Raw genomic sequence first — 25,582 nt, 5'->3', positions numbered from 1 at the left:
GCTGTACTTAAGATCTCTTCAACCCATGTTGACATAAGTTTAATTGGTGTGTATTTTATCTTTTTGATGTTTTAGTGATATTTGATCTATTACAGATGGTGTTTGGAGAAATCTTGCTTATTGATTCCAATACTGACTTCTTGGGCATATCAAGGTTTATTGTTACTCGCTTACTTGGAAACCCTGACATTGCCAATCGGTATGCTCATCCTACAGTGCCACATCTTTACAGAGAAGGTAGCTTTACATTAACTTCGGATTTTTGCCTTAATTCTTTCCATTTCTTAGCATTTCTGTACGAAAAAGTTTACCCTATTTTAATTTTTTAAGAAAGAGTATTTATTTATCTTTTACTTATTTCAATCATTTGACTGCAGCCATGCTGGGGACACCACCTTGAAGAGTTTTTAAACAAATCAACCCCAGGACTTTTTTTTTTTTTTTGAAGCTTAGTACTTATTCTATTGGTCTCTCTTGCCAGACCTCTAAGTTATGGGGATATAAACTCATCAACACTGGTTGTCAAGTGGGAGGTGGAGAATGAACACACACGCATGCGCACATGATAGACTAGTTTCAGTTTCTATCTACCAAATCCATTCACAAGGCTTTGGTTGGTCTGAGGCTATACTAGAAGACATTTGCCCAAGGTGCCATGCAATGGGACTGAACCTAGAACCATGTGGTTGGGAAACAAGCTTCTTACCACACAGCTATGTCTTATTTTGGAAATCTTTTTGTTTGTTTCTACTATAGACGTGTCAATGGTAGTGGAGAGAGTTTATTCTAATTTCTATACTGTTCAAATTCTCTTAAATAGAATATCATTTGAGTATCAATATCAATAGAATATAAATTTGAGCACAGCACTGCAAGCTAACCAAACTGATCATTTACAGTGTTTGTGCTGGTGAGATGTGCTTCTTCATAGCATCTGTTTTAACTCTTTCATTACTGTATTTATGTTGAGATGTTCTGAGTTTTTTTCAATCACTTTAAATATAACAAAGAATTTAGTAAAATAACTTAGTTATCATTCAGTTAGTGTTAGGAACATAAATTGTGACTTAAGTTCAGTGGAAGATTTCAATTCAAAACTTGTGAAAACAAGACATTTGTACTCAGAGCCAGAGCCGGTTTCAGCCAGGTTGGTAAGGAAAGGGTTAAATGGTTGGGTGGACTGAAGAAAGAATTGTTTCTTGCTATGGAAACCACTACAGTGTTAGATTTAGCTAATACCATAAATGAGATGAACTGTCTGTTACTCAACTCTTTTGAGCATTTAAACAATATTTTGTTACATCTGTATTCTCTTTGAAGTAAATCTATTGTTTTAACATTTTGCATCTTTGTCAGGTTACCAAGACGCCCTCTCTAAACATACCTTGAAAAAGTATTTGATTCTGGTTTTCTTTCTGGATTATGCTAAAAGGAAGCGACTCATAGAACATGATCCCTGTCTTTTCTGCAAAGATGCTGAAATCAAGGCAAGTTCAAACCCTTTCAGTCAATACATTTCGTCTCAGTGTTTAGGATTGTTTTAGCATATCTTTTATGCTACACTCTCGGAGTGGTTGGCATTAGGAAGGGCATCCAGCTATAGAAACTCTGACATATCAAGACTGAAACCTGGTGCAGCTGTTTGGTTCGCCAGTCCTCAGTCAAATTGTTCAGCCCATGATAGCATGGAAAGCAGACGTTAAACAATGATATGATGATGAGGATTTACACCGTTTGAAATTGTTTTCTAACATTTTGACCCATAATGGTATTAATGAGCTATCCACGTTGTTTTGTTTCTCTTTATAGTAAACAGTTTATTTGGGGTATACAATTAATGTAATTGTAAATGGCTAACTGGAATCATCATCATCATCATCATCGTTTAACGTCCGCTTTCCATGCTAGCATGGGTTGGACGGTTCAACTGGGGTCTGGCAAGCCCGAAGGCTGCACCAGGCCAGTCAGATCTGGCAGTGAGTCAGATAGTTCAATTATTATGTGACTCTTGTTAACAGATTATAATTTCTTATCACAAATGTGAATACTCTTTTCTGTTTTTACATGTATTTTTCCACAAGACCTTGTGAGGATTTTTAGAACTAAATTCTCTTACTGTTAACTTTTAAACAATTATTAAAACCTATGGTCATCTATAGTTTGTTCAAGAGTGAAAACAAAATTTGTTGGAAAATTTCAACTCCCAACTATTTGGTTAGCTCCACATCTTAATCCCATTACTGGTTTGCTCAGTTCGTCTCTTTAGTCTTTGCAGTTTGTTTTGGTTAAAATGTTAAGAAAAATATTTGTATAATGGAGGGGAAAATGTTACTTTAATATCTGTACAAGCATAAAATATAAACATTTTATCTCTATGTTACTAATGTAGCTGATGTATTTTACTTATTTTCACAGGCAAGCAAAGACCTTCTCTATAATATAGCAAGGATATTTCTTAAAGGTGAAGGTGATGTTGCTCGCCATCTGTCTTATTTTGGATACACTGTCAGCTATGTCCAAACACCTTTGCATGAATTTGATTATGCAGTTTCTAACCTTGCTGTTGATCTACGAGATGGAATTCGTCTAACGTAAGGACTTTCTTTATTTCTTTTTCTTAACTTGATCAGAGGAAAAAGGGTACAGGCATGGGACAGAACATTATTCTCCAGCTGGAGGCCTGGCTCTAATGCTTGCAATAGTTGATTTTGTTAAACACCTTAGGACCAGGCGGTGGTAGTGGTGGAGATATTAACCCTTTAGGGTAAACTGGCCACATCCGGCCCAAATAATATTTTATGTTAAAACTGCCTAGATTTGGTATCTCACACCAACCTATAATGTCATTCTAAAAATAGGTGATAACGTTGAAATCTTGAAGCTATGAAATAATGCATGATTAGGTTAAAGCAATATGGATAAATATTACATTAGATAGAATAATCTGAATGCTAAAGGGTTAAACCAAGCATCAAATTAAGCCTACCACCATAAGAATGGTGTCTCTGACAGGTTTTTACAGTTTCCATATAACTCAATTTCATTGACAAAGCTTTGGTCGACTGAAGAAAGATATTGCCCATGGTGTTGTATAGGAGGATTGAAACTGAAACTCCATTGCAAAGTGAACCTTTTAGCCACACAGCTACACCTATTTTTGTTGAGATATTGAGCTGGCAGAATTGTTAACATTTAAACAAAATGCTTTTGAAGTGTTTAGATTTATCATTCTTCTAAGTTCAAATCTTTGAGGCTTAACATCACTTCTATCAGTATCTATCAATCCTGTATTGATAATGTTATATCTCCTTCCAGTATGAGAAATCATTTAAAGTTTTTAGCATTTTAACTAATTTTGGATTGAGATCTAGAACCTCTTTTTTCTTTCTCAATCATCATAGTATAATGCCAAATTACAGGTAAATCCAGTTTGTGCTTCCATTACATTGCTTCATATGTAGTCTCTGAGGGCTGTCTTGCCTTACTAGCACCAGTTTTCATGTTCTCTTATTGGCATTTCTGCAGCAGTGTAGAGAACTGATTGTGCAGGGCTGCTAATCCTATGCTTCTCACTCTTCCATTTTTTTCAATCCTATTTGAAACTGGCTATGATGGATTTAAGCCGTGTTCAACTGTTATTTATATTTTTACCCTTCTAAGGTAAGTTTTCAATTGAATCCTTTCATGTGCTTGTTCATTTAACATCCATTTTTTCTATGCTAACTTTGGTTGCATGAGGAGTTATTTTTATGATGGAAGTTTCCAGATAAGTTGATCTTCATTTCCAGCCCTTATCTGCTTCGCAAATAAGGGATACTTTATTCTAAAAGTCTCCAAGTGTACAGTGACTGATCATAATGTCAAAAGGAATGTCAACACTTCACCCAAGTGGTTACAAGTGTAGAATATGAACACCCACACCACTCACATACACATGACAAGCATCTTGCAGTTTCTGTCTACCAAATTTAATAAGACATAGGTCGGCTTGAAAATACCTTGCTGTTACATAATTGACCCTGCGGCTTTATATAGCTATGGTAAGACCTCACCTGGAATTTGCATCACCGGTCTGGAACCACTATCTTGCCCAGGATATTAATCATCTGGAAGCCGTTCAGTGACGTGCAACCAAGAGAATACTCTCCATCAGGCATTTGCCATATTCTGAACGCCTTACTTCCCTGGGCATGGACACATTGAAACTCCGATGTCTGGCAGCTGACTTGGCAGACACCCATAAAACTATTAACCATCTTACAAACAATAACTCTGAGCGCCTTTTCAAACTTCACCCGTCTAACACCCGTGGACATGTTTACAAAGTCAGAAAACAGCACAGCTCCCATGACTTTAGGAAACATTTTTTCATGCTAAGAGTTGCTGAAGCATGGAACAAACTGCCGGCATCAGTTGTTAGTTGTTGGAGCACTGCATCCTTCAAAACTTCCATGCTTTCTGAGATTCGCCAACACTACACCTGATTTTCTCCCCTCCATACACACACAAGCATGTATCTGACTCATGCACCGTTCACTTTCCAGACATTTGTACATTACTGCATATACTTTATACGCACTTTTTGACAAGTTGTGGTGCACCTGAGCACTGTATACAATAATTTCATTATATTATATACATTATATATTAAAATAAAGCATTATTATTTTGGGCATGTGGCAGATGGATGTACAAAACAGTAATGTCAGAATATTTTTTCTTTGTTTAGTCGAGTTATAGAAATACTCACAGGTAAATGGGAACTCACCGACTCCCTTCGTGCCCCTGCAATTAGTCGTCTGCAGAAGATCCACAATGTTAACAAAGTGCTGAAAGCTTTATTGAACAATGGAATGGACCTAAGCCTTGCTAAAGGTAACTTAGCTTTTATTTTTTCTTTGAGTAGATTGACATGAAATCTTTTAATGGAGACTTTAATTTCATTTCATTCCTTTTCTTGTTTCCAATTCTTCATAAATTCTTGAGAAATCTTTAATTCTGAAATATTTGATATTTCAGGTTCAATATGTGCTAAGGATATTGTAGATGGACACAGAGAAAAAACATTGACTCTTCTTTGGAGAATTGTGACTGGTTTTCAGGTAATTCTGTTATGTATTTAGAATTAGAAATAATTTCAAAATGAAATAATTAAATCTCATTTGAGGGATCTATCTATGACTCAACTTGTTTAAAAAGTACCACTGTTGGGAACCTCTTTGAGTATTTCATTTTGATCTCAAAGAATCAGCAAATCCAGTTTTGTGTATATCTCCTTTCCTTGCAGAAGGTGGTAATGGATACAGTTTTTTTTTAATGTTCAAATTGAATTAATGTATATATAGTTACTTGTTTATGGTTTTAAAAAATAATTCTAAAATTGTATAGGCTGGGGATGATCAGGTTAAGATGAAATTTTGTAACAATTTTGTATGCAATGATGTATCCTTAGTGGATTATAGGGTTATAGCTGTCTAAGTTTATAAATGATTTGAAACCTTTCCTCCGGAAATTTAAGCTTAATATATTTTTTGTCATTGATGTTAAAACAAATCTGTACTTTATTCAATATTGTTGCATGAATCATTGTTTTCTGTTTTGGATTACTTTTATTTTGGCCCTCTTTTCAGGTTGATATACTTCTGGATATCAATGAGCTTAGAGATGAAGTCCACTTTTTGAAGAGATGCCTTGAGAAGAAAAGGTCTGTTAGGAAGTTGGCTGGTGTTGAGGATTATTCAAGTAAGTGGCTTTGAATGTTTTATCCCAAAATTTGGGTAAGAATATTGGCTGTATCGGTTAAAACTATTTATCAGCACTTCTGAAATACAGTTATAAGAAAATATGAATCTCTCATCCTTGTAAGCTATTGAATTTACTTTAACTTGATCTTGCCACCTGATCTCTTTATTTTTCCTAACATTTGGTCTCTTGAAACTATAATTTTCTTTTGAAGTATTTTGGAGACAACCATTTTTAACATTTCCAAAACGTACTGGACAAATTTTAACATGTCAACTTTTTGGCCAAAATAACATGGGTTATTTTGAATATAATCTTAGCCTAGAGATGTTAAGTTCACTGTTGTTTGCAATTTGGATCTTTGTTGTATGTAAGCATGCAGTTATGGAATGAAATTTTACGTCCATATTCTGTTATAGACTTGGTATTTGTATCCATAAAGGGTCTTTTTCTACAAATTTATAGATTACTTACATATTCTATTAGCAATGTCTGTGAACCAGGATATGTTTTTTTGGAATATTCTGTGACTCCTCCGCTATCAAGTACCCACTCTCTCCTGGTAATATCACAAACATCCACCCTGTGCTGACTTTGTCACAAATAAATTAACCAGGACTTTAGTAAAATGTAATAAAATCACTTTAATTGTATTAATTGTTCACTAGCAGCTACAAATTTAGCCTCTACTGATATAGGAATAAATGTTTAAAAAATCACTGGTGTTGCAATTAGCCAAATATTCAATGTATATTTGTAATTAGAGTAATTATAATAAAACTATATTTATAATTGTAGTAAATCTGATTGTCACTATATTAGACAGGTCTTTTTCCCTTTTAAATGAATAATGAAAATATTCTTCACCATTATTTCAGTCAAACGTAATTCAGTGGAAGGACTTCTTAAACCAGAAAATGAGAAACATCAGCTACTTTTTGAATGGTGTCAAGCAGTTTCGGCTCATTATGGCTTACAGGTAATATAAAGACAGGTTCCTGTTGATTTACATAAGGAAAAATTTAGACAATATTACTAAATGTCTCATAATCTATTTCTTTACTGCCCACAAGGGGCTAAACACAGAGGGGACAAACGGATTAAGTCGATTACATCGATCTCAGTGCGTAACTGGTACTTAATTTATCGACCCCAAAAGGATGAAAGGCAAAGCCGACCTCGGCGGAATTTGAACTCAGAACGTAACGGCAGACGAAATACGACTACGCATTTTGCCCGGCATGCTAACGTTTCTGCCAGCTCACTGCCTTGTCTCATAATCATCTGCTTTTGATTCATAAGAAGCATCAGATGTGGTGTAGAAGAGAGATGACTGCGTTGGTATGGTCATGTGCTGCGTATGGATGAGGAGAGCTGTGTGAAGAAGTGTCACTTCCTAACAGTGGAGGGAACCCGTGGAAGAGGGAGACCCAGAAAGACCTGGGATAAGGTGATGAAGCATGACCTTTGAATGTTGGGCTTCACAGGCAATGACGAGACCTAGACCTCTGGAGATGTGCTGTTATTGAGAAAACCTGGGAAGTAAAGTGAGATCACAGTTGTAACCTATACCAGTGTCACATAACCAGTCTAAAAAGTAACTTTGAATCGTTGGGTGACATGCTGTGCTTGAGGAGACCTTTTGTGTCAAGTAAAATGAAAATCAGTCAGAATCTCCAATTGAAATCAAGATGGAAATTGTATCTGTGGCTGATGCCTGTGCTGCCTGACTGGCTCCTGTGCTAGTGGCATGCAATAAGCACCATTCATATGTGGGTTGATACCAGTGCAATCTGACTGGCTCCCCGTGCCGGTGGCACATAAAAAGCACCATCCAAATGTGACTGGCTCCTATACCGGTGGCACAATCCGAGCATAGCTATTGCCAGTGCTGCCTGATTGGCTCCTGTGCTAGTGGCACGTAAAAACCATGGTGCAGCCTCCTGGCTTGCCAGTCCCCAGTCAAACCATCCAGCCCATGCCAGCATTGAAAACGGATGTTATACGATGATGATGATGAGTAGTAGTTCAACCCATTCCAGCATAGAAGAAGATGTTAAATGGTGATGTGTTTTTAATGCAAATCTGTCACTGAAACCTGCATATATTGAAGCTTATCCTTATTTTTACTTATCTTTTTTTAATGCTGGTATGGGTTAGACAGGTTTGTTCTGATACTGTTTTGCCGCTTTTATCCCTTCAGTAACTGACAACCACAAGCAACAGAGTAAACTCTCCTCTTTGTTATGGTTATTTGGTTCTTGCAGCTAGATGTAACTTTTTTTTTATCACCAGCAATTTTAAATGAACTGAGTGTAATTTAATTGGGCTTCTGTAATTAAAGGCTTGTGTACCAGGTCTTAAAAACCCCCTCTGTTTTGGATCACTTATTCAAAGTTCTTTTCATCTGACGGGTTGCTTTTGTTGTACATTAGAGCCTATCTTATCTGCATTCCTGTTTTGCATTATCTTTATTACATCATTAGAAGAGGTGTTTGCATCTTTTGTGCAGTATTTGCTTTTATTCAAGTTATCCTCTGGTGTTTTTGGCTTGAATTGACTTCCCATGCGATTAGAGCAGATTCCTTTTCATTTACTTGTGTGAGTGTATTTCTTTTATTCTTTTACTTGTTTCAGTCATTTGACTGTGGCCATGCTGGAGCACCGCCTTTAGTCCAGCAAATCGACCCCCCCCCCAAGACTTATTCCCCACAAGCCCAGCACTTATTCTATCAGTCTCTTTAGCCGAACCGCTATGTTATGGGGACGTAAACACACCACCATCAGTTGTCAAGCGATGTTGGGACAAACACAGATACACAAACATATACATACATACATATATATATATATATATATATATATATACACACACACACACACACACACACACACACACACACATATATACGACGGGCTTCTTTCAATTTCCATCTACCAAATCCACTCACAAGGCTTTGGTCGACCCGAGGCTATAGTAGAAGACACTTGCCCAAGGTGCCACGCAGTGGGACTGAACCCAGAACCATGTGGTTGGTAAACAAGCTACTTACCACATAGCCACTCCTACGCCTATGGTTACTTTCACTATAACTGAGAAGCCACATCTTCATGATATAGATAGCTTTTGCAGCAATGGGAGCTGCCAGCCTAAGGCTGCTGGTACCAACATTGTTTAGGTTGAGGAAGAAGCATACAGTGGTAGTCTGAGGGTGTTAAGAACGAAGTTGTCCCCTTGATGTAGACATGTGCACTTAGTCTATTATGATAAACTCCATTAGCAGCTAATAGCATTTGGATTTCAGTTGTCAAGAGCATTGGTGTGGTGGAGGGAATGATATGCTAACCATCACTCTCACTGACTGAAATTGAGAAGGGTTGTGACCATCTCATACTGTGAAATTATCATATTGTCTGGAGAACAAACCTTAAGATATTGCATTGTGTTAGTTCTTCATTGTGGCCGGAGGGTTATAAAATCTTTTTATAATTGTCCCCACCCCCATAAGACAATTACCTTCGGATATTTGCCCTGGGTAAGTCATCCAAATTAAGAGAAAATTAAAAGTGCAACTATTGGGGTGCTAATAAATTCTTATGAAACCAAATAGTTTTAGCTGTTATCCAATAAGATTTATATTATATCGCCACTAAAACTGAAATCTGTGGACTATATTTACAATATTTAATAATTATTAGGAGGTAATTATCTAGTAGGTAGTTGTCTTGATACTGTAGAACAATTGCTTCAATTATTTCATATGTCAAAAGAAAACGATAAATTGATTAAGCAAATTAGATTTTAATTTAATAAACAAATTTGTCAAAATAGAATTTCTGTAGAAACTTGTTCCAATTTGAATTGTATTTGTGATGGTTGAGCAGATTAAGTTCATCTATGTAGAAGTTGTTATACAAGACTAATCTTTTTCTCGGGAGTAACAAAGTAACTTTTACATTCTGATATGTGAAATACTTGAGTCTAATTCTATTTTTCATTTACTTTCATTATAACTTTTTTTTTATTTGCTTTCCTTGCAAATTTCAGATTGAGAATTTTACAGTATCCTTCTCTGATGGACGTGTTTTGTGTTATCTAATTCATCATTATTATCCTGGATTGCTGCCACTGTCTGAAATCAAACGGGACACAACAGTAACTTACATCAATGAATGTGAAAATCAACAACAAGACAGTGATCAGAGTTTGGATGAACTCACTTTCAGCACTCGGTTTAGCCCTAGTAAGTTTGGTTTACTGCATTGTACTGTTACTTATTCATGTACTTGGACACATCACCAATATTTCTGTTTCTGTATACTGAGTTACTTTATCAAAAAGAAATTATATTTGTTTTTATAAAATTTGTTTCAGAAACAGGGAAACCTAAAATTTATGAAGCTCTTTTAGCTAATGAAGCCGAAAATTTTAAACTTATTGCTAAAAAAGTAAGTTGTGACTTTTTTTTTTCTTCTATTTGAGGTTTTATGGTAAGGCTACATGTAACTCAGATAACCTTTACTAAGTTAAAGACCAAGTTCAAATGGCAAGACATGGGGTAGGGTACTTGAGATTTTGAGTTGAAGCTTAACATGAAGTCAGCTAATCACAATTTAGAGACTTGTAGTTCAGTAGTCCCAAAATATACAGTAGGAGTGAGAGTGCTACTTGAAACAATTCTCTTCTCATGGTACACTAAAAATTATGTTTGAAGGGTTTTAATTTTGAAATAAGCATTTGATTGTAACTTTTGACATAAGGCTTGTCATTAAATTTGTCTTAGCAGTTACGCTGCTCTCACTCTTGAGAGCAAGGCAAGTTAACTGATTGAAACTGTTAGTTTGAAATTATTTTTTGTAAATTTTGCTAATATTTAACGAAAATATTGTGTTGATTAATGAAAATATTGTTACTACATAAAGTTGCAGATATTTTATATTTAATAAGTATTTATGTATTTTAGGTGAGTGCTATTGGTGGTGTACCAGCTATGTTGCGTCACTCGGACATGTCCAATACTATACCAGATGAGAAAGTAGTGATCACCTATATTACTTACCTTGCCATACGTTTACTTGAAATAAGACATGAAGCAAGAGCGGCTATTGTTATCCAAATGGCCTGGCGGAAATATCTCTGGCGCAAGAAGCAGAGGCTACAGAGGGTAAGTATTTATGCTTGAATGAACGTATATCATGTAATTTTTCCTTCCAAATTTTCAAATAAATATTTTTAACATTTCTTTTGCTAATAGTTGGCTTTATTTTTAATTTTATTTGGTTTAGATGAAGAGTAAATCTGCAGTGGTAACCCAATGGCAATGTAATACAATAAATAAAATACAAGTCCTTTCTCCCCAAGTTGGATCATACGACAAGACTAGTTCATTGGTAGAACACTCAAATAAAAATTTGGCTCTTTCACCATTCCAGTGTGATCAGAAACACAATAATACTGAGCACAGTTACTTGCCAAAGTGTAATTTGGACACAATAGCAGAAGTTTCATGTCTGGATTTAGTTTCTGACGGGAACAACTATCAAAGAGATGCAGAAACCAATAACTCACCACTCAACTTAGTCATTCGTAAAGTAAATGATTCAAATGATCTTGGCCAACAGAAGCAAGAAAACCGGAATGCCAGAGAGGGATGTATCAATTTAAAAACATCAAAATTGAATCAAACTATTGAATTTGAGCATGAAGATTTCAATAATCCCCTTAATGGCACTTTTGAGATTAACAATAACAATAAACCTCACCATTCCCGTCTCTTAAATCAGACTATAGATATTGATAATGGTGTTCAAAGCAACATTTGCAGTGTTGAGAAATCTGGAGATGAGATAGTGACTGAATATATTGGAGTGCAAGCAATCTCTAAACAACAATCTGTTTGTAGTCCCAATAAATATTTGGAGCATAATCAGAACTTGAATGATGGTACACCAGATAGAAATATAGATCTCAATGATAAAGCTAACATTAACGAAAGTGAAGCAAACAGCACAACTGAGATTAGAAGTAGATTAGAGACTTCGACTTTGAATGAATTGGAACATCTTAGTACTCTGGATGATTCTGGTAAATTTCTGAAGAGAGCAAAAATCAACAAAGTCCATTGTGACTTGAAAAAAGACACCACAAACAAGCACTGTGATCAGCCAGATGCTTATGCTGAAAATTGTGGTCAGCTAGATGACCCCACTGATGGTCACTGTGATCTACAAAATAACCTTGACTGTTACCATGAACATAACATGCAAAATGACTCCACCGACAGCCACCGTGGTCTGCTAGATGACTCTACTAACAGCCACCGTGATCTGCTAGATGACTCCACTGATGGTCACCGTGATCTGCAAAATGACTCCACTGACTGTAACCGTGTTCTGCAAAATGACTCCACTGATGGTGACCATGTTCTTCTGCAAACTGCCTCCACTGACAGTGACCATGTTCTTCTGCAAAATGACTACACCGATGGTAACCATGTTCTTCTGCAAAATGACTCCGCTGTCGGTGACCATGTTCTGCGAAATGACTCTGCTGTCGGTGACCATGTTCTGAGAAATGACTCTGCTGTCGGTGACCATGTTCTGCAAAATGACTCCACTGACGGTGACCGTGTTCTTTTGCAAAATGACTCCGCTGATGGCAACCGTGTTCTTCTGCAAAATGACTCCGCTTTCGGTGACCATGTTCTGCGAAATGACTCTGCTGTCGGTGACCATGTCCTGCAAAATGACTCCACTGACGGTGACCGTGTTCTTTTGCAAAATGACTCCACTGATGGCAACCGTGTTCTTTTGCAAAATGACTCCGCTTTCGGTGACCATGTTCTGCGAAATGACTCTGCTGTCGGTGACCATGTTCTGCGAAATGACTCTGCTGTCGGTGACCATGTTCTGCGAAATGACTCTGCTGTCGGTGACCATGTTCTGCGAAATGACTCTGCTGTCGGTGACCATGTTCTGCGAAATGACTCTGCTGTCGGTGACCATGTTCTGCGAAATGACTCTGCTGTCGGTGACCATGTTCTGCGAAATGACTCTGCTGTCGGTGACCATGTTCTGCGAAATGACTCTGCTGTCGGTGACCATGTTCTGCGAAATGACTCTGCTGTCGGTGACCATGTTCTGCGAAATGACTCTGCTGTCGGTGACCATGTTCTGCGAAATGACTCTGCTGTCGGTGACCATGTCCTGCGAAATGACTCTGCTGTCGGTGACCATGTCCTGCAAAATGACTCCACTGATGGTGACCATGTTCTGCTGCGAAATGACTCTGCTGTCGGTGACCATGTTCTGCGAAATGACTCTGCTGTCGGTGACCATGTTCTGCGAAATGACTCTGCTGTCGGTGACCATGTTCTGCGAAATGACTCTGCTGTCGGTGACCATGTTCTGCGAAATGACTCTGCTGTCGGTGACCATGTTCTGCGAAATGACTCTGCTGTCGGTGACCATGTTCTGCGAAATGACTCTGCTGTCGGTGACCATGTCCTGCTAAATGACTCTGCTGTCGGTGACCATGTCCTGCAAAATGACTCCACTGATGGTGACCATGTTCTGCGAAATGACTCTGCTGTCGGTGACCATGTCCTGCGAAATGACTCCACTGACGGTGACCGTGTTCTTTTGCAAAATGACTCCGCTGACGGTGACTGTGTTCGTCTGCAAAATGACTCCACTGTTGGTGACCGTGTTCTGCAAAATGACTCCACTGATGGTGACCGTGTTCTTTTGCAAAATGACTCTGCCGATGGTAATCGTGTTCTTTTGCAAAATGACTCCGCTGACGGTAACTGTGTTCTTCTGCAATGTGACTCTGCCGACGGTAACTGTGTTCCTCTGCAAAATGACTCCGCTGATGGTGACCATGTTCCTCTGCAAAATGACTGCGCCGATGGTGACCGTGTTCTTCTGCTAAATGACTCCACTGACGGTGACCGTGGTCTACAAAATGGCTCCACTGATGGTCACCATGATCTATCAGCTGACTGTCCTGCTGATGGACACTGTGATCTTCAGGATGAATTTTCTCATTGTGACCAAGATTTCTCAATGGTTTCTAATGGTGATGATCAGAAAGGCAGCTCTGCTAGTTCTACTGCCAATATTATAACAGATGCCAACAATTCCAGAATAGTTGATTATGAAAGACTTTCTTCCTCTAAATATGATAGCAAACACCTGTCACAGATTGAATGTAATGAAAGTGACAGTGCTGATGGTACCCAGGTGCTGAACTCCAGTAAAATCAATACAAGTCTCCAACCACATTCTGATATGGACTTTGAAGAAAAGAGTTTGATACTTCAGAATCAGGTAAATATAGCATTTAAGTTTTTTTAAAGTTTATTTTTTTCCTCCTGTCTGGTTTTGTTTTATGTTCTTTTGATAAATTATGGATTTTAGCTTGTTGCTGCTTCATATCCAAATGAAATCTTAGAATTTTTGTTTTCCATGTGATATGTGGAACTAAAGCCAACATAGTAATGATCTAATCGCCACTTTTTCTCTACTGTCAGTCATCTCTTACTCTCCTTTTGCTCCCCAACTTGCAGCATTGGTCACGTTCCCAGTCACCATTCACAGCATCCACCCCTCAATCTTACCTAATCTCTACATTTGTCACCTGCTCTTTCCTACCATCCCTACTTGTCCCTCAACAGTTAATTATATTCAGCTCTTCACCCATTCTCCATCTTTAACCATCTTTTATTCTTTGTACACTTTTGCACTGTCTACTCATCTACACTTTGTTCTCCTGTCACTCACTTCTACTTGCCTCCACTCCTACTTGCCTTATAACTTAAGGGTTCACTATGACCCCTTATTCTTTTAACTCTTCCTAGTCGCTCTCACCCTCTCTTCAATAATGCAAGTAGCCCTGTAGCTCCTTTACAGGAAGCAACCTGTGTTATTTTGGCCACTTCCCTCCTATTTTAACACTCACCTCCTTGCATAAGCTCTACTCAGCTAAAGAGGATCTTAGTCTAGTAAACTGTATGGTGGCCTTAGTGCTTTGAAAAAAAGCACCCATTACTTATTGTAAAGTGGTTGGCATCAGGAAGAGTATCCAGCCATAGAAACCATGCCAAAGTAAACCACAAGATGCAGATATTGAACCTGATGGATTCTGTCAAATTGTCCAACCCATGTTAACATGGAACATGGATGTTTAATGATGGTCATTTCCAAGGTTCAAAGTTACAGTGATTATATGGTAAAGATTCCAAGCTTATTACCAATACAGCTATTGGTGTTTTGTTGAGCAAAACACTACATTTAACAGAAACATAGGCAATAGTTTCACTAAAGATTGTATTGGTGATATAATAAAACTGCATAATATCTTTTCCAAGAATTTGAATATCATAGTGCTAAAAATTGAAAGAGAAAATTTTAATAAAGAATGCAGATTTTCTTAGAAACCTTATTGATGACTGTTATAAATCATTTAAAAAAGGATCATGTAATGATTTTAATTTTTCAAAAATTTGTTTTTGTAGATTGATGCAGGAGATTCAAGACCAAACATTTTAGATGTGTCTAGGGGTGTTCTTGAACAACAGTGTGCCATTGTAATTCAAAGATGGTACAGGAATCGTCAAGAAAGCTACCGTGTTGCCTCAGATTACCAAAGAATGAAAAGTGCTGTCATAGTTCTACAGAGCTTTTACCGTATGTATTCCCAGCAGAGAAAGTACCACAAACAGCTCGAGGCTATCCGTGTTTTACAAGCAGCAGTAAGAATGCATCAAGAACGTCAAAACTATCGTTCCCTCTGCAGGTCAACAACCCAGATACAACGATGGTACAAGGTATTATCTTGTGCAGAAAACAACGGAACAAATTCTTGAAAGAAAAGCAGGCTTGTATACAAATCCAATCTATGTGGCGTGGTGTAATGCAGCGCCAATTGTTGAAAAATCAAATGGCAGCTGCTGTAGTTATTCAGTCAAGCTTCAGGAAGCATTATTGCCAATCCAGATACTTAAAGTTACTTTCATCTGTAATTTTAATTCAGAAACTCTACAGATCCAAACTTGAAAGTAGAAAACTTCGGATGCAGTTTCTTCAGGAATTGCGAGAGAAACAACTTCAAGAAGAAAAAAGACAAAACAATGCAGCACAACTGATACAGGCCACATGGAAATGTTATGTAGCTCAAAAAGAGTTCTCCAAATTGAAAACTGCTACTTGTGTTCTGCAGCAGTACATGTCTGCTTATTTGATTGGGAAACGTGTTCGCCATGATTTTATTGCCCAGAAGAATGCTGCCATAAAGATCCAAAGCAATCTACGAGGATTTATTGCCAGAAGAAGATACAATAATATAATTGCTTTTGTTACCTTGATACAAGCCTTGTTTCGGGGCAGTCAAGTTCGAAGAGAGTTACAATTAAAATGCCACTCTGCTGTAATTATTCAGTGCCGTTGGCGTGCTTATTTGGCTAAAACTAAGTTTCAAGCTGAAAAAAGAACAATTATTAGAATGCAGGCTTTAGTTAGAGCAAAACAACAACAGAAAAAGTATTTAAATTGCAAAAATGCTGCTATTGTAATTCAACAATGGTACAGATCTATCAGTCAAATGAGACAATGCCATAAGGATTATTTGGAACTTAAAAAATATACCAAGATTCTTCAAGCTAGGTTTCGAGCTCTGAGAAGTATGAAAATCTGCCGTCAACAATTTCTGCAAAAAAGAATTGCTGTCACCACAATTCAAGCACATGTCCGGCAATTCTTAACAAGACAAAAATTCTGCAAACAAAAAGAAAGTGTTGTTTTACTGCAAAATTGGTTTAGGGCTTGTAAAGTAGCAAAATCTGATAGAGCCTATTATCTCTCCCTTAAGACATATACTATCAAAATGCAATCACATGTTCGTAGCTGGCAACAGCAGAAGAAATTTCTTGAACTTAAAGATAGTGCCTTGAAAATTCAGAATTGGTATCGTGCTGTTATTTTAATGCGAAGTGATCATCAAAGATACATAGAATATCGAATGGCTGTTATAAAGATCCAGTCAGTATATCGGTGCTATAGAGAGCAGAAGAAGTTTAATAAACAAAAACAGTGTGCTGTCAAACTGCAAGAGTGGTGGAGAGCTACTTCAAGTATGAGAGCAGAACGAAAAAGCTACTTATCAAAGCAAGTGGCTATCCGAGTTATTCAACAGTGGTTTCAGTCTCTCATTGCAATGAAACTGGCTAGAGAAGATTATTTAAAGGTTAGAGCTTCTGTAATAACAATACAATCTCACCTACGAAGAACAATTCAAGAAAGACATTTCAAAAGAACAAAGTCTTCTGTAATTAAAATTCAGCAATGGTACCGAGCTTGTATTCAAATGGAGATTGAAAGGAAGAATTATTGTAGTCTTAAAACCTCAACAGTCTTTTTACAATCAATTGTACGGATGAAGCTGGAACGTAGATGCTTTTTAACACAGAGATCTAGTGCCATCAAGATCCAAAGATGGTATCGAATATTGGAATCTCGCAGGTATTTTCATTTTACATTTTTCTTTTAGCAGTTGCATTTTGAAATAGAATTTAAGTCTTGTTATCTGTACTACCAGATGCTGTTTTAGTGAATTAAGCTTTTGAAATTAACGTTGGTTTTGTCTGTAGGAGATTGCTCAACCATTACATTATAAAACATTTAAGTGTAAAAAATAAATTTTTATAAAGAATAAATACCATTAGTACTTTAAATCTTGCTTTAGTGTTTCAGATACACTTAATTTTGGCTCTCGAGTGTGTTATATTTAACATGATTTTAGTTTAACCCTTTAGCATTTAAACCAGCCTTTTCTGGTCCCAAATTTTCTACCTGTTTTATGTTGAAATTGGCCAAATTTGGTTGCCTACCTATACGTAACTGTGTTATTCAAACATTAGCAATTGCATCACTGAAATCTCAAAGCTACAAGATAATGCATGATTAATTCAAACTAATGTGAATGAATATGTATTACATTTGACAGAGTAATTTGAATACCAAAGAGTTGAATTATTATACTGAATTTATTTAATTAGGAGGAAAGAAAAAAGCATTTGATATCATTTACTTTTAAAACATTTACTTTATACTGTCCATAACATAGTGGATGAAAGTATGAAATCTCTATGTGCAATAAAGATAAGGGACTAAATCTTACCTGATGACAAACTGAAACAAAATTGTTTGAAAAGCTATTCCATTAAAACCAAAGATGTAAACCTCAAATTTTTTTTTCAAATGAAAGATAAGCATATTTTTCTTTTTGTTCTTTAGACAACTCAAAGAAACAATTGCAAGACGCCATGCTGCTGCAACCTTTATTCAGAACTGGTTCAAGAGAGCTATTGCTGCAAAAGTAAGCATTCTTTTAACCCTTTCATTATCAACCCGCCTGAAACTGGCACTTGCTTTAAGTACAAATGTCTTATTTTCATAAGTTTTGAATAAAAATCTTCCCCAAACCTGTCACAATTTATGTTCCTAACACTAGTTGAATGATAACTAAGTTATTTTACTAAATTCTATGTTATATTTAATGTAATTGAAAGAAACACAGAACATCTCAAAATAAATACGGTAACAAAAGGGTTAAAGCCTTATTTTAAAATGTTTATTTTTTGGGTAAATTTTATAAAATAATTTATATATAAATTTGCAAACCTCTATTTTAGAGTACATTGTTGCCTTCAAAGTGTTGAGCTGCACTTTTGATTATGCTGGCAAACTTTTTGCATACAAGTTCCAAACTGTTTGCAAAACGGATTTCCTTCAGTTGCGCATGCTTACATGTATATGTACATATCTATGCACATACATTGCTACACTACTTGGATTTTAGTAATTCATAAAATTAACTTGAGCTTATTTTAATGGGTTTTTTTGTCTTTTTCTGTTGTATCAAATTAATAAATGCGGATGTGGTTCTGTGGTTAAGAAGTTTGCTTCCTGATTGCCTGGTTTCCAGTTTCATCTCACTGTGTGCCACTTTAGGCAATTATCTTCTATAATTCAGGTCTGACCTAAGCCTTGTGACTATTTGATGGAAACTGAGAGACCCACCATGTGCACACACTCACACACACACACACTCACACGCACACACTCACTCGCGCACACTCACTCGCGCACACTCACTTGCGCACACTCACTCGCGCACACTCACTCGCGCACACACTCACTCGCGCGCACACTCACTCGCGCGCACACTCACTCACTCGCACACACACACACACTCACTCACTCGCACACACACTCACTCACTCGCACACACACACTCACTCACTCGCGCACACACACACTCACTCACTTGCACACACACTCACTCACTTGCACACACACTCACTCACTCACTCACTCACACACACTCACTCACTCACACACACTCACTCACTCACTCACACTCACTCACTCGCACACACACACTCGCACACTCACTCACTCGCACACTCACTCACTCGCACACTCACTCACTCACACACTCACTCACTCACACACACACACACACTCACTCGCGCACACACACACACACTCACTCGCGCACACACACACACTCACTCGCGCACACACACTTACTCGCGCACACACACACACACACACACTCGCACACACACACACACTCGCACACACACACACACACTCGCACACACACACACTCGCACACACACACACACACTCACTCGCACACACACACACACACTCACTCGCACACACCACACACTCACTCGCACACACACACACAGTCACTCACTCGCACACACACACACTCGCACACACACACACAGTCACTCACTCGCACCACACACACACACACAGTCACTCACTCGCACACACACACACACACAGTCACTCACTCGCACACACACACACACACACACAGTCACTCACTCGCACACACACACACACACACAGTCACTCACTCTCGCACACACTCACTCTCGCACACACTCACTCTCGCACACACTCACACTCGCACACACACACTCGCACATACACACACTCAGACACACACTCACCATTAAACGAGTAGTGTCATTCATTTTTAATATTCTCATAAACATGTCTGACCATGGGGAAATATAACCTTACTTGGTAACGGATGAAGTTGGCAACAGGAAAGGCAGCTGGCTGCAGAAAATCTGCCCCAACAAATTCTGTCTGATGTATGCAAGTATGGAAAAGAGGATGTTAAAACTATGATGATAATCTTTGGCAAATCTGCTTTACTAGTCTTCTCTGAATCTATTTTTAATCAAGTTTTTAGTAATTTAGTCCCTTTTGTAATGTTTTAATACTTTCACATATCTTTTCCAGAAAGCCAGAAGTATTTTCAACTTGAATTGTGACTGCTGTACTGCTGCTTCTCTAATGCTGATCAAAGTATGAAAATTAATCATATTTTATGCTGAAAAAATTTTTTTTATTATTCATGTGGTAACTGAAGTATTTCGGTATTAGAAGAATGAAGCATTAGAATGGTGCACTATTCACTCAATGGGTTAATGAGATTATTGGTTGTAACCCAAGACTTGTTCTGATTTTGAACTGCTTTAGATTATTTTGGCTGCTATTCCTAAAAGACTGTTTCCTTATTTTGAGTTAGCAAGATTATTCAAGTAGACTTACCCTCAATATTAGATATAGAGTACAGCAAAAAAAAAGTAATTGATTTTAGGCAGTAATTGATTGATAGGTGCAGGAGTGGCTGTGTGGTAAGTAGCTTGTTTACCAACCACATGGTTCCGGGTTCAGTCCCACTGCGTGGCACGTTGGGCAAGTATCTTCTACTATAGCCTCGGGCCGACCAACACCTTGTGAGTGGATTTGGTAGATGGAAACTGAAAGAAGCCTGTTGTATATATATATATATATATATATATATATATATATATATATATATATATATATGCGTATGTGTGTTTGTCCCCCTAGCATTACTTGACAACTGATGCTGGTGTGTTTATGTCCCCATTACTTAGCGGTTCGGCAAAAGAGACCGATAGAATACGTACTGGGCTTACAAAAGAATAAGTCCCGGTGTCAAGTTGCTCGATTAAAGGCGGTGCTCCAGCATGGCCACGGTCAAATGACTGAAACAAGAAAAAGAGTAAAAAAAGAGTAAAGAGTAAATTGATTAGTTATAAATGTGGTGTTTAAATCAACAATGCTAATAATGATTTAAAATTTTGGTGCAAGGCCAGCAATTTGGGGGTGGGGGATGTTGAATATGTTGACCCTCCTCCCCAGTACTCAATTAGTTCTTATTTTATTGACCTAGAAAGGATAAAAGGCAATATTGACCTCTGTGGAATTTGAACTCAGAATATGAAGACGGATGAAATGCTGGTGCATTAATGATTCTGCCAACTTGCTGCCTTAATGATAATGGTTTCAAATTTTATCACAAGGGCAGCAATTTTGGGAGAGGGGATGAGTTGATTACATCGACCCTAGTACTTGACTGGTACTTTATATATTGATTTATTAATCTGAAAGGATGAAAGGCAAAGTTAACCTCAGCATAATTTGAACTCAGAACGTACAGATGGGCAAAATACTGCTAAGCATTTTGACCAGCATGCTAATGATTCTGCCAACTCGCTGCCTTAATAATAATAATATGATGACTGAGCTGGATTAGATGCAAATTGGGATTATTCTAATGTATGATATTTGACATATTTGATGGGAGGTTTTACATACTTGATAAGAAATCCCAAATTTGAACTAGAACTTTTAAGGATTGCTCAGACTTTGAAGAATTTTAACATTGAATTGGAATTATCATGTTTGAATAATAATAAATAATAATAATAATAATAATAATTGTGTACAGTGCTCAGGTGTATATATAATCAAGTGTAGTTTTGGCGGATTTCGGAAAGCATGAGGGCCTTAAAGGATGCAGTGTCATGTAGAAACCTATTGAAACCATATTTCTTGTTGCAGATTTAGTAAAAGATGTTTCTAGAAATAGTTTATCAAACTAATCTGTTTATTGTAAAGGGCTTTTTTTCTCTCTCCAAATGGAAAATAATCTATAATGTATAAAATGTAATCTTACATTGCTATAATGGAAGAAAAATGAATTTTAGCTATTGATATGTTAGATGAACAACTTTGTGAGAAAGGATGCATGAAGTAATGAGTAGGTATCAGACATTCTCCAGTTTATGCAGGAGAGATGTCAAATTAGTTTGAACAAAATGAAATTGACTGGATAGAAATATCTATTTGTGGAAGGTTGTTGCTTTGCCCCAGATCTGCTCTGAACAAACAAACCTATGGTCTTAGGCATTCTTGCTGTGATGTCCTCTCTTTGTAGGGTGTGTACGATTACATTATCTAACATTTTTCTTTATCTAAAATAGTTGAGTGTAATTTGAGGGAGGTTTTGCTTTTTCTATCAGTTTAACCTTTAGCATTCAGACGTCTTTGTGAAATTTATTGCTTATTTATTCATACTGTTTTGAATTAATCACATATTATTTTGTAACTTCAAAATTTAAATGGTGTAGCTATATGTTTTTAAAATGACATTGTAGGGTAGGTGTGAGTGGTTGGATCCAGACAGTTTTAACATAAAACAGGTGGAATATTTGGGTCGGATATGGTCAGATTAAATGCTAAAGGGTTAAGCAACCATGTGAACGCTTCCTTCTGTGAAGATGTGTGGTAGTATATCTAGGAATATTTGGGATGATGTGATTTGCTTGAATCTCACATGGAATGATTCATAACGATATATATACAGCAAATTATTTTGATTCAGTTTATCTTGAAAAACAATTTAAAGCACTGAAGATGATTAAGATTGTAATATTTCTTTCAGGTTCCTGCTGAATATTGGTTGCTTAAAACACGGACAAAGAAATTAAATGCAGTTTGTACTGTGCAGAAATATTGTCGTCGCTGGTTACATCGTAGGCATCAAGCTGCCACAGTAATACAGTCCTTCATCCGTGGATGGCTGGTTAGAAAATGTTTGGCCAAACAAACAGCAGCAGCTATTGTGATACAAGTATGTAAACATTTTAATTGGTTTTTATCCTCATTGGCACAGGTGTGGTTCTGTGGTAAGAAGCTTGCTTCGCAACTACATGGTTCTGGGTTCAGTTCAACAGCATGGCACCTTGGGCAAGTGTCTTTTACTTATAGCCTCAGGCTGACCAAAGCCTTGTTAGTGTACATAAATGTGTGTGTGTTTGTCTGTCCACCCCCCCCCCCAATCACTGCTTGACAACTAGTGATGTTGTGCTTCCATCCCCATAACTAAGCAGTTTGGCAAAAGAGACAGAATTAGTACTAGGCTGAAAAAAAGAAAGTCATGAGGTTGATTTGTTTGACTAAAACCTTTCAAGGTGCAGTCAAAACCTTCATGACTGCAGTCAAATGACTGAAACAAGTGATAGAAAAAAAAAAAGCACTAAAAATTTTTAATTATACTAGATACCACTCTCTCATCTGACTTCTACAAGCATGGAAAAATAGACACTACGATGATACATATGACAAGATTTTTTCAGTATCTATTTGCTAAATCTTCTCTAGTCTTTGGTTGGCACGGGGCTATAGTAGAAAGCACAAGGTGCTGTTTAGTGAAACTGAACTTGAAATGGTGGGAGGCAATGTTTATCCTCACTTAGTATGTGGAGGTTCTGCTAGAACATCTCTAGCTGTCAAGTGTTAATCCTTGATAAGACCAAGGAAGGTCGAAATCAAGTGATGTGGTAGACTCTGTGCTGAAGGTGGTGGGGATTTACCTCTCTGCTAAGCAATATGAACTAGAATGCATTTTGCACCAAAAGCCAATATGAAGATTTTCTCATTGTAACTACTGCAGGAAAGTTTGTTGTAACAGAATGTCCTTGTTAGAGTGGAGATAAATATTACCTCTCGGAATTATTACTCCCTCTGTTGCTAATAAATATTTTTGAACCTGAAATGTAATTGGGAAGTGAACTTAGCCACACAGCCATGCTTGCACTCAGTAAGTGAAATTAAAATACCATTGAAAAAGAGTCAAAACAGAAAAATATGCTGAATTCAAGATGAAACCGGCTCTGGCTCTGTTGTTTTCATAAGGTTTTAATTAAAATCTTCCACCAAACCTTAGTCTCAATTTATGTTCCTAACATTAGCTGAATGATAACTAAGTTATTTTACTAAATTCTTTGTTATATTTAAAGAAACACAGAACATCTCAAAATAAATACAGTAATGAAAAGGTTAAATATATAAAATCACCAACAATTGCAGAATTTATTAGGTTTATTTAGATATATCATACATTACCTTCATTTGTTTTACTCAGTCAGCTGTAATTAAATACGTATGATCCATACACATTCTAGTCATGACCATTCCATCTTTTTGAATATCAGGGTCCACACTGTTTAATGCATCTTGCCTTTAAGATAGTAGGGTGCTGATGGAAATTTGGTTGCTATTTTTACAACTTGACCGGTGTTCACATAGCTATTGTTAAGAGCCTGTGTAGTTTGTTCTAAATGACCAGTTCATTAAAACAAGTACTTGATGGCTTCATTCAAGAATGAAACATAAGTATATATCACATATACTTCTATATCTTATTTTCATGAATGGCAGAGTGTGGAGGAGTGACTAAAGCAAATACTTAACACTGAATAGTTGGGTTTATCTGCACTAAAATTTGTATTTTGTAGAAATTAGTGACTAAAGTATTTGCTTTAGTTACTCTTCCCCCACTCTTCTAAACAAGCATTATGCAGTTTCTATATCCTTTTCCTGTACATATGAAATGTTATGCCAATCTGTATGGCATCACAGAGCATTGTAGAACATAAGTCTCCTGAAATTCTTTCTGATATCCATTTCAGATGTTCATAGTGAACGACAACTGCATTAGTCTCAGACCTGCATTCATCATGGATACTCACACTTCCTCTTGATTACTATATAATGCTATTTCTAAATTTTTCAGACAAATATCCGTGCTTTTTATGCGAGAAGACTTTTTGAAAGGAAGAAGAGTGCCATCTTGACGATTGAGCGTTATCTCCAGCAGTATCTGAAAAGGCGAGATCATGCAGCTCAACTCATTCAACGTATAATGAGAGGGTGGATCGTCAGAAAGCGTGTCAAAAAACTACATCATAATGCTACTCTTATACAAGTAAATGGCTGTTTTTTAATACAGTTATTGTAAATGTTTTGTTTTTATTAGCCAAGTTATTTTGTTTTATTTGTGGTATGCTTTTTTCATATTTGTCCCAATTAGCTAAGGCAGGACCCTGGGTTTCATTACAGCATGTTTTTACTATTTTTTTTACTGTAATCCATTCAACCCTAAAATATATCAGGGTAAACTAAGGTAGGCAGAATTGTGTGACTTTCTCATGACCACAACACCGAAGTGTGCCAAGGTAATACTCTGACTCCTGTTTATTTCAGTTAGGTTAAAATCATCATTTAGTGTCTGCTTTTCATGCTGGCATCGGTTGGAGAGCTGCACCAAGTTCCAGTCTGATCTGGCTTAGATTGCACGGCTGGATGCTCTTCCTCATGTAATCAATTAAAAATGTTGCATGTATTGGACAAGTCGCCATGGTTTAAGTTCATATTTGAAGTCACTGCCCTCCTAGATGTACTACAGAAGGACATCATCATCATCATCGTTTAATGTCCGCCTTCCATTGACATATTTTGGATGTCCTTCCTAACACTGACCACTCCAGTGTACTGGGTGCAGCTTATGATGTTTCACTATGTGGCACTTTGGACAAATATCTTTTACTATATGGCTTTGGGCTGACCAGGCTTGTGAGGGAATTTGCTGGAC

General features: G+C 37.2%; 1 protein-coding gene across 1 annotated transcript in view; it reads left to right on the top strand.

The window, feature by feature from the left end:
- The window catches only part of LOC115229694 (abnormal spindle-like microcephaly-associated protein), a 56,574-nt gene that overhangs the window by 18,263 nt on the left and 12,729 nt on the right, over positions 1–25,582 (top strand). Inside the window, 17 exon segments of the mRNA XM_029800035.2 lie at positions 96–237; positions 1,357–1,487; positions 2,416–2,591; positions 4,730–4,875; positions 5,020–5,102; positions 5,631–5,742; positions 6,621–6,721; positions 9,791–9,986; positions 10,118–10,191; positions 10,707–10,907; positions 11,029–14,073; positions 15,261–15,576; positions 15,579–17,262; positions 18,037–18,118; positions 20,074–20,139; positions 22,592–22,780; positions 24,725–24,916. Coding sequence (XP_029655895.1) covers positions 96–237; positions 1,357–1,487; positions 2,416–2,591; positions 4,730–4,875; positions 5,020–5,102; positions 5,631–5,742; positions 6,621–6,721; positions 9,791–9,986; positions 10,118–10,191; positions 10,707–10,907; positions 11,029–14,073; positions 15,261–15,576; positions 15,579–17,262; positions 18,037–18,118; positions 20,074–20,139; positions 22,592–22,780; positions 24,725–24,916 — 6,936 coding nt within the window.

This window comes from Octopus sinensis, linkage group LG1 (assembly GCF_006345805.1).
Source record: "Octopus sinensis linkage group LG1, ASM634580v1, whole genome shotgun sequence".
In the NCBI taxonomy this organism is placed as follows: domain Eukaryota; kingdom Metazoa; phylum Mollusca; class Cephalopoda; order Octopoda; family Octopodidae; genus Octopus; species Octopus sinensis.
This window is presented reverse-complemented; position numbering and strand designations above follow the sequence as displayed.